Source organism: Phaethon lepturus, unplaced genomic scaffold (assembly GCF_000687285.1).
Source record: "Phaethon lepturus isolate BGI_N335 unplaced genomic scaffold, ASM68728v1 scaffold53407, whole genome shotgun sequence".
Classification (NCBI taxonomy): Eukaryota; Metazoa; Chordata; class Aves; order Phaethontiformes; family Phaethontidae; genus Phaethon; species Phaethon lepturus.
The window spans coordinates 3,732-13,850 of NW_010552198.1; the positions used below are offsets into that span (position 1 = coordinate 3,732).

Consider the following 10,119-nt stretch of genomic DNA (forward strand, 5'->3'; position numbering starts at 1 on the left):
GACTGAATAATATGTGTTTACTCTGTAGCTGTTTTGAGCAGGGGAAAAACCCCTTTCACTTCTGATGTTCAACAACCATCAAGACCCAAAGTCAGCAGCTCCAAAATGCTGACCACACTGCAGTTAAGTTCTCACCTCTGGGCACAAATCAAGTCAATAGTGACTCCAGACTATTCCATTTTTCACAGCTGATGGATGAAGGATGCACAGGAAACAATGTATTTCTAAAACTAAGCAAAAACTCACATGGAGCCAAGGTCTCAGAACATCCGATTGAATGAAGAAAAGCTGTTTTCTTGTCCTTTCATTATTCTACTAGCTCAGTTGAGCAGCACTTGACAACTACTAACTTCCTGCCTAGAAGAGAAACTCCCAGGTAGAGACAACAAGTTTCGTTTAAACCAAAGACCAAGAATGTATAATTGAGTCATTTATTTAGCCACATACAAGTTGCTTGCGCTCCAGTCAAGTCCTAAGCAGCTTCACTCTAAAAGTCAAGTACTTGGACATTAACGATTATGTCTCTACCTAACTAGTGCTTTGTCCTAGTCCAGCAGAAAACTGCCAGACTATGGTCAAATCAATGCAGATAACTGTCTCCAGCTTTCCCTTAAACACCCATACTCCCCCAGCTAACTGCAGGTGGCTTGTCAGGACTGTCTGCCAAGGCAGGAGGACAGCAGTCAATGCTGCTCACTGACCAGTTGGCAGCAGGCTGCTATACTGAATGTTGCATCACAGAAATGACACCTTTAGTGTCAACTTCTGCAAGGGGAACATCGAAAGTATTACATGGACACCTTCCAGGTCCAGTTCCTCAGCTTGATATGCTGCAAAATAGCCCCTACAAATAATCTACTTGGCTGTAATATCCAAACAAAAATATGCACTTGAATTGTATAAATAATATTTGCAAAGAACAATTTTGAAATCTTTGTTATAGTACATTGTTTGTTTAACTGCTACATTTAATACCTCTACTTCTGCTGGATTAGATACTTCACTAAAAACAAAATCGCCTTTGTGAGCTATGCAGAAGATGCAGAATTATGCTTTCTTACCCTCCCAGTTTGCAGTCCCCTGTTCCTCCTTTCCAGGCTCTTACATATTTTGGATCTGCCCATAAGGATATTGGATTAAAGCTTCCACTTGCAAAGTAAGGGCCCACAGGGCTCAGTATGACATACAGCAGGGCTTTAGTCGGCTTCTTCACTCCAAGGGAAGGCTGAAAATAAAGAAATAAATAGATCAAAAGTTACTGGTATACTTCACTCCAAATATCAGATGCTGCACAATCAGCTTTTGAAACACTGCTTTCAGAGGAACTGCAGCATGAGAGTGCTTTTACCAGGACAATATAAAGTCTTAGAATGAAGAGAAAATATTTATATAATTTCCCCCCATCCAAGCAACATAACAACCCACATTTTATATACAGTCACCATTCGCTTACAGCTGTTTCATTTATCTATGTATTATACTAATCTTCTCAAATAGTTTCAAGCTTTTGAGAATTCAGAAATTAGCTTAACAAGATACTATATAATTATATGCATTAATCACAGCAGAAGCCTGTAAAGCTTTCTGTGGGGAGGAGTGGCAAGGACCACTGCTAGCAATAACAACAGTGAAGGAACCACTGTCAGCTGCAATAGTGATGTGAATTAGCCAATGCCACTTAGAACTGGCCTTGGTAGAGTTGAGTGCTGGCTCTGTAACAAGCTAAAATGATGTGCCTGCTGGAAATGTTTCACACAACAGCACAGGAAATAACCTGGAATGTATCTCTTCCCTCCCCCGCCTCCTCCTCTCTGAATGAGATGGCTTCTCTTGCTTCAAGTCATCACCATCAATATTTCAAGGTGGAGGTGAAACGTCTGGCACTGGTCAAAGTCTCAATCCTGTCGTAAGAGACTCTGCTTAACCATATGGTTCTTTGCAAAGCTCAGGACTGACCACAGAATCACAGAATGACTGAGGTTGGAAGGCACCTCTGGAGATCACCTTGTCCAACCCCCCCTGCCCAAGCAGGACTATGTACCCTGCTGGTTGCCCATGATTCCTTGGATCTTCTATGCAGCTGAATGGGTTACTATTTTCTTTCCACTGAGAGAAACCAGTCTTGTAAAAAGAACAAGCTCATCCTTGGTTTCTAAGATTAGGTCTCCATTGAAAAAAAGGTTATTGAACTTAAATCTTTAGGACCAAAAGTCTGAGCAAAACACTGTGCACAAAGCACGTGAAGCAAAACTGGGAAGTGGGAAAGAGAATAATGGGTATGTGGGGTAATAATGGAACGAATGGAAAATTCAAATAAGCCTTCCACAGGTGCTGAGAGGATTCTTTTGATTTCTGTCTACCTTACTCCTTCAGCAAAACTTCTAACGAGATTAACTAACTGAGATCTTGATATTTTTCCTGATTCTTACACGATCATTCAAAAAATTGTGCTGACTTGGTTTCCTAATTGTGCTAATTCATAAAAGGCTAGCAGGACATGCAACCCAGAAATAACATATAACATCGCTGAAAGGCCAGATATGTTGCCTAACTTGAAACAAAGCTCAACAGTAAAGGAATTAAAAAAAAAAACAAACACACAAACAGGGGGAAAATTCAATTTTTAATATTAATGCTTTACAGTCACTGGGTGGAGATCCTTCCATCTGAAAATCTGCAACTAGTTTACAAGCATTAAATTAATGGAGTCCTAGACCACATGTGAAATATATAATGCTTACATATGCTAACTACTTACAGATGTGGATATTGCAGAAGAGTAACTTGCCTAGTTGGGAACCATACATTCTTTAGCTTCCTTGTCCTATGCTCTACCATTATAGGTTTCTCTCTTGCCACTGCTAAAAAAAAATCCTTAAAGTTTGAATTAAAATAAACTGGTTCTAATTCCCTTTATAAATACCATAGGCTTGACTCACATCCACATGAAACTCAGAGAGTACACACTAATACCTAGTTGCTAAAGAGCCTCTTATAAGGTCAGGTTTATCTGGGTTCAAGAATAAATTGACACAAGAACTTGCTCTTAGTTCTGTTAAAAGTCTCTCTCAGAAGAACCATCTTAATTTACTGGGTAGAATCTTTCAAAATCTCATTAGTAAGGTCAGGATGGAAGTATGAGATGAAATTACAAAATCTACACAGCAAATTTCTGTTCCCTCACATTTTGTCCGGATTATTAGTATTTTAAAGGCATACATTACCGTGGCACAACTAACTATCCTTTTAGTACAAAACTGGTTTACTTTCTGTGCTCTGAATCAACGTGCCCACTAGGTGGTGGTGTGGTCAACATAAATTTGTGAAGTAGAGCTACAGGTAACTAACTCAAAAGTAGAAATGTAACAACAATTTGTCCCTGAACTGCAATACTGTTGTCTAGTGACTGCTGCATATTTCCCTTTATGGATGGAGGCTTTTGCCTCCTGCTTAAATACACAAAAGTTAAGAGGGGAAAAATGTTTCACACCTCAGTTCCAATTAAGGTAGGACGGATATACAGGCTGGCAGCAGTTGAGTATGGGACCCACTCCTTTTCCACTTCCACAAGCTTCCGGATGCACTCTAACAGCTCGTTCTGGTCAAAACACTGGGAAGGAAAAGCAAAAGGAGAAAAGAAAATGGAGAAATATAGTCTGAACACTCTGTGGTCTTTACAGATCCATAAGCTAAGAGGAACACTTCATCAGGATATGTAACAGTGACAGCCCATACAGGTTCATAGGACTACATCATCTTCCTTGAGTTCACTTCTTACAGAATTTAAGATTCCATGATCTTTGCCACTGTGCCTGTTTATACAGTACCCTGAATGCCCTCCTTCTGCTACAAAGTATCCTCCAGAGATAGTAAAAAGGAGCCATTGACCCTTCTTGCCTCCAAAGCACATGGAGAGAACTCCCTGTGCAGCCAACACCTTCACGTAGGTATGCTGCGAGCCACAGAACCACCTCTTCTGCAGAAGACTGCTTTGGGTTTTAACTCCAAGGGGTCCGCAAAGTCTCCCAGTTTTACAAAGTTGCAAAGTTCCTACAGTAATAAAGCTAAGGTGGGAGGAAATTCACTGGCCAATATACAGCCGCTAAAAGCTGTGTTAAGTTGCCAGCATGACCAAAAATGAAGGCACTCAGAGGCTTGAAGGACTTATCTAAAGTGGAAAGAAGAAAAGGAAGAACATTAGCGCCAGAACAATGTCATCAGCTGTCTGCATGCAAATACCTGCAGAACAGCGCTCATCCCTCAGAAACAGACTGAGGGAGTAGGGAGACAATAAAGAAAGCAAAACACTGTCGTGATTTAAAAGAAACGTGCATTTTAAACAGTTCATTGAATAAGATCTCTTAACAAAGTTTAACTGAACTATTTATGAGTTGGAGTGTTTGATAAATGTTACAGTGCTGTAAAGTTTCAGAGATTTGCACTCCAAAAATGAAAATATGCTCTGATTTAAGGAGAATAAGATGCCTTGGCTACTTACTGGCAGAGTTGCTCGTCTTGCCGATCGTGCCATTCTGTCCATGTTGAGGGTTGGCCGGAATAGGCGGATTTTGCCATCCACTCCTCGGTAAGCCTTCATTCCTTCAAACAACTACCAAGCCAAAAAGGAGGGGAAAGAAATCGAATAACAATTGAGACACGTTACCCCATGATGATCTGTGCAAAAGCAGAACATACCCTTTGGAAATAAAAGAACTTCACTTTCCTGCTCACAGTACTCAAAGTATAAATGCTAACTAGTTAATCCTTGCAACAGAGTCCTGTGAGGTAGTATTATGAAGTTCACATTACAAAGACGACCTGCCTATGCTTCAGATATATCTTTCTCTGTCAGGGGACTTAATGATAACCTTTTTTTTTTTAATAATTTGGTTACAGCAATTAAAATTTGTAGCATGTGTTTGACTTAACTATTCCCTCACATCCTGACTGATACCTAAGGCTGAGACAAAACAGTATTCTCCCTTAAGGAAAAGATCTATAGAATTTAATTACATATACTAATAATTTTTAGGGCTCTGTCCAAAACACATTTTGTTAGGAAGCACAGAATAAGGTAATTAAGGGAACTCTGTTGCAGTTCTTGCTGTAGTTGTAGCAAAACCTTGGCCACTTATTTCCCCCATATATCCCTGTGCTGTGGAAGGGGGTTTAGCTAGCGTGAGAGACAGATGCATCATCCTTACACTAGAGGAAGAATGCATGAAAATGTTTTATCTACACTTTACAGGAAAATTAGTCCTAATTATCCCATCAAATTGCAGAATCCGGATGACTGGTGTTGACAATCAATCTACCAGAAACCCTTATCCCACCAGTGCCCTCCCAGCAGAATCCTCTACAGCATCTCCTAACCACAGCAAAAAAAAATATGCCCACAAAACATCCATATTTATTTTCAGTTACAGATTGATAATTTCCAGTTATAGTTATAGACAGAAAACACATGTATTATATAAGCTCACATTAATAGCTACATATATACAGGTATTATTTAGATTAAGTATTAAAGAATCACTTATGCTTATAGACAAGCATTCAGAGTTTTTAGAATCTATTTTCTAAAGCATTTCTTTGTACATTAAATTCCAGTATAAATTCTAGGAATTTAACTGTATCACTGCTGTCAGGAGGAAAGGTCTGAGAAGACTGACCGGTCCACAAAAAAAGGCTACAAATACATTCTATGTGGCTGGAAGTCTATATATGCAGGTTTCTCATTTTGTAAAAAGAATCCTATATTTGTGTATAAGTAATTTTAGCAGAATACTCAAAGTTTCATTATTATTAAATTCTATAACATTTTCCCATAAGGATCAGTGAAATGCAATGATTAGAAAGCTTTTGTGCAGTTGCACAACAGAGCTAGGTCCTTCCACATGACAAATTTTAATTGGGTTGTAACTGGGTTGTAGAAATCCCGGCAATTTTCCTTAGGCTACATGCCAAGTATGAACTATGTAGCAGAACCAGAATTAGAACACGGAACTTTTTGCCTTCAAAATTTATCTTATTTCTATGGCAATGCCAACCTTATTAAAAGCTTTGTACACAGTTTTGAAAAATAAACTGTTCCTAGGATAGACATCATAGCTACAAGAAAAAAATTCTATCTTTAAGAAAGGATGGCATAGCTGGTGATATGGCTGACACTTTGATTTGGTTTTTATTGGGACAGTTACTAACTAATACCACGTTTCTGTAATGCTACTTTCTTATCACAGAACTGTTGTTTCCCCCCACCCTTCCCCCAAACACATTCACAGAACTTTTAATGAGAGGGAAGAGGAAGGAATGTTACTACTAAGATTTGATCAATGGTTTGAGAGAAGTAAGAATCACATCATTACTGAAACACAAAGCCTTCTCAAGCTGTTAAATCTTTTTCTCCAAAAAGAAATACTTTTAACCTTCCAGAGCTCAGTAAAACCTTTCACTCATTAAAAAGGGAGACAGTGATGTGTTCCAGAAATGTTCAACCTGAATATAAGCAACTGCTGTGGTTGCTTGATGGTTGGTTGCTACAGTGGTGTGCGAACAATATTATCTGACATCTGTATATCACAGGACCTGGATCTGGAGTTCAGCAGATCCAGACTATCACACTGCATCATGGAGGGCAAGGAGAAAGGGGAGGGAATGCCAAATTCATCATTTTTATTATACCCACTGTGTATTCATTGAGCCACAGCATTGGCACCAGATTCTCCTCTGTCTGTCCTCTTGGCTAGAGGAAACGTGATGCAGTAACGGTAAAAGAATAAAAAAAATGGGAAAAAAATAAGAGCATATTCATATTAGCAATTATTTCAGACTGGGCCAGAGGCCGAGCATTAAAGTAATATGCTACTAAGAGTGAAATACAGATTTGGGACTCCAGCGTGGTTTCTTACTTCTTGGGCAGATCAAGAGCTGCAGCCTTAGTCACAGGGGCCTGTTGTAATTTACACAGGACTTTTGAGGTTTGGTTGACTATTTGGGGGAAAAAGCAGCAACAACAAAAAACGGTGAAGGCAGAAGCTCAAGGACAACAAGCAGGGAAAAGCTTGATCCTTCCCTTATACCAGTGGTTAAAAAAGAAAAAAAAAAAAAGAAATAAAAGAAAAGAAATAATAAAAGAAGTAGAAGCAACTCCACTAACTTCAGTGGAGACACTCCCACCTACCCAGAAGTGGGAGAAGCAACAGGCTTCCATTTCAGCGTATGTGCCCTACTGAGGCTCTCACACAGATGTGAGTATAGCCAAGGCTGCTCTGGAGACGCAAAAGGCAGCTTTAGACAGTAAGCAGCTAAGCACGGAAACTGTTAACCACGCTGGTTTCCGACTTAACATTTCACTTTCCAAAGTTTTGTGCTGTATATTCTCTGCTTTAATACACTTGTATATGCTGAATGCATCAGATCTAGTTTGGAGCTCTCCAGACTTGTTCGGAGATGCAAACAAGCATCTGTCTAGTTTGTCCTGCAATCCAGGACAGCTTAAAATAAACAGCTTAAAATAACTTTAACAAAGTACATGTTCAGTCCCCAAATTAAAGCTACGCTTGGAATCTCACACGGTCTTATCCAGTGCTTCATTAAGTTACATCAGAGACAGTAATTGGACCAATCCACCATCAGTGAATTGCTTTCTCAAATGTGTTTGCCACCACGAAAGAAAGGGCTTACCTTCACTAGGCTAGAAAGTTAAATGAGCTGGAATCCACAGACCAGAGTTGCTTCTGAGTTATACTAACATAAACATAACCCTGTTGTAAATAATGGAATTACTCTGGAAGGACATTAGTTAAAAAACAAAATATAACTCAATAGTAGTAAACTTAAGACAGTAATAGTCCTTGTATTACAAAGCTATGGCTTCAAGAGCTAATGAAACAAAATAGAAGTTTCCAAATCCATTCAGCACTCACTTCTATAGCATAATGCAGAGATGAGGAAGCTGGATGCAACGAAAGGTTCTCAAGTGGCTTAATATAAGGTTTCTCCCATCCTGAAGCCAAGGACCATTCAATTATCAGCATATTATCAGTGAACACAGTTCCAAACACCAAACCATTGGGGTCTGGTTTTTCCTTGAAGGTCGTAGCTGGGGTGATAATCAAGTCTGAAGCCTGAAGGAACATAAAGACAAAAATGAAGTGTGTAAAAATAATTAAGTCAGACTGATTTAAAAATTATTCTGCATCAGTGAACATTGACAAATGCAGTATTTTATCTGTGGGGACACTGAATGACAGAATGGTTAAAGGCAGCTAACCTCTAAGTAGCTGGCAAAGCATTCATACTGTGTATGCACACATATACACAGTGCTGCTTATACCAGAACTAGTTAGCATATTTTGAAGCAGTATTAAGTAGAAGAAGCAGTACAAGGTGTAAAACCAGGAAATTAGCAGATGAAAGTTTCTTGGACATTTAGATTAACACGTCTACACAAGTTCCAGAAACACCCAATTGCTGCACCTCAGAACATAAGCTGATCATCAGAAATTAATCCCACCCCCCCCAACAACTAAGTGGATACGTTACGCCGATTTTCCTTTAATGCATAAAGACAATGCGAGAGATCAGAACTATCAGTTGGCAGATTACTTGGGTCACACTAGCTTGTTCATTCACATTCATATTTTCCTAGAAAGATCCCATCAGCAAAGAAGGCTAAATGTAGAGACTTTCTTTGACAAGCCATGACTAGCTGCAGAAATGCAGCATAGTATTTGTACTGGTTTTGGCTGGGATAGAGTTGATTTTCTTTATAGTAGCTCACATGGTGTGAATCATCCCGAAGGACAGCAAGGGAAGAAAGCAAGCAAGATCTCTGGCATGTCACTCCCTTTTTATGCACAGATAGGGGCTAAATAACTAGAGGGGGCTATAAAGTGGACAGAGTCTTGATCCACCCTCTTAATTCTCTTTTTATTCCATCTGAGCATTTAAACTGTGCTGGTCAGAGGCAGGGAAATATTAAAAAAAATTGTATTCGAAGCTCCATTTTCCTTCCTAACATGACTTAGAAAGCATTGACCCTTATAACAGACTCCCAAGTGAAATCTTACTCCTCTATGTTGGGTACATATAGAACAGATTGGAACACAGGTCATTTAGACTAATGTTCAAATGATTTGTATGTGCACTAAAAAGGTGGTTCTGCAAGAGATATCACTGACTTTGACTTCTCAGACTCAGCACAAATTTTGTAAAATGAGAAAAAATTAGTCCCAAACTTTTGAAAAAGAACACATGTGCCCCTGTCTCTCTATAAACAACCTGATTTTCAAGATGTCTTTGATGAACAATGGCCTATTTTTTATTGATTGGTTGTTTGGGGTTTTTATTTGCTTAATGGCTTGGATGTGAAATTAACTTAGAGCTGGAGCACATGAATAGCTAAAAGCTTGTTTCAAACTATCTCAAATTATAGGGCTTGTCTAGATATTACAGTGCATTAGCCTGGTTGAACTAATACATAATCTGATGAAACAACAATTACTCTTCTTAAGTCTTTATAGTACCCTTTATCCTGCTGACAGTGAACGCTCCAATGGGAAAAGCACTACTTAATGATGTCCTGAAAATAAAAATTAATTTTACCTGACAACCTTTTATCATGCACTTTGGAAAAAGAGTTATCACAGAAAAGCATGGATCAAAATAAAAGCTACAAAGGAGTGTTTGTAATTATCCACAATGCAAGACTCTGCTTAGGAAAACACTTATGCAGGAGCAGGATGTCAGCGGGGGTTAAGCAGGGATACAGAACAAAGTGATATCCTTGGCTTTATCTCTGGACAGAATCACAGCTTCTAAAGAACTCCTACTGCCAGTGGGATTAACAGCTCTCCCTGAAGTCAAGGCTTCTGTCTCATCTCAGGTCATTTTCATTTAAGGTAATTATCTTTAGAATAAACTGTCCTGGGGACCAGAATTATCATATGGAGTCTCATCCCCTAGAACTCCCATCAGTGTGCCGTTCTGTTTTTATGCCTCAGTTTGCCACTCCCTCAGTTGTGATAGCACAACTAGTTGAAAGGCAGCACTATAGAACAGTTTGCTAAGCTCATTGGAGTTAACACATAGCTTTTACTTTAAGGATAGGGAAAG

General features: G+C 39.1%; 1 protein-coding gene across 1 annotated transcript in view; it reads right to left on the minus strand.

Annotated features, from left to right (window-relative positions):
- BCAT1 (branched chain amino-acid transaminase 1, cytosolic) overlaps positions 1–10,119 on the minus strand; it is a gene marked incomplete at both ends in the record, with an annotated part of 25,888 nt that overhangs the window by 744 nt on the left and 15,025 nt on the right. The window contains 4 exons of the mRNA XM_010291136.1: positions 1,062–1,225; positions 3,491–3,610; positions 4,499–4,609; positions 7,929–8,129. Of these exons, the coding sequence (XP_010289438.1) occupies positions 1,062–1,225; positions 3,491–3,610; positions 4,499–4,609; positions 7,929–8,129 (596 nt within the window). The remainder of the gene's footprint in view (positions 1–1,061; positions 1,226–3,490; positions 3,611–4,498; positions 4,610–7,928; positions 8,130–10,119) is intronic.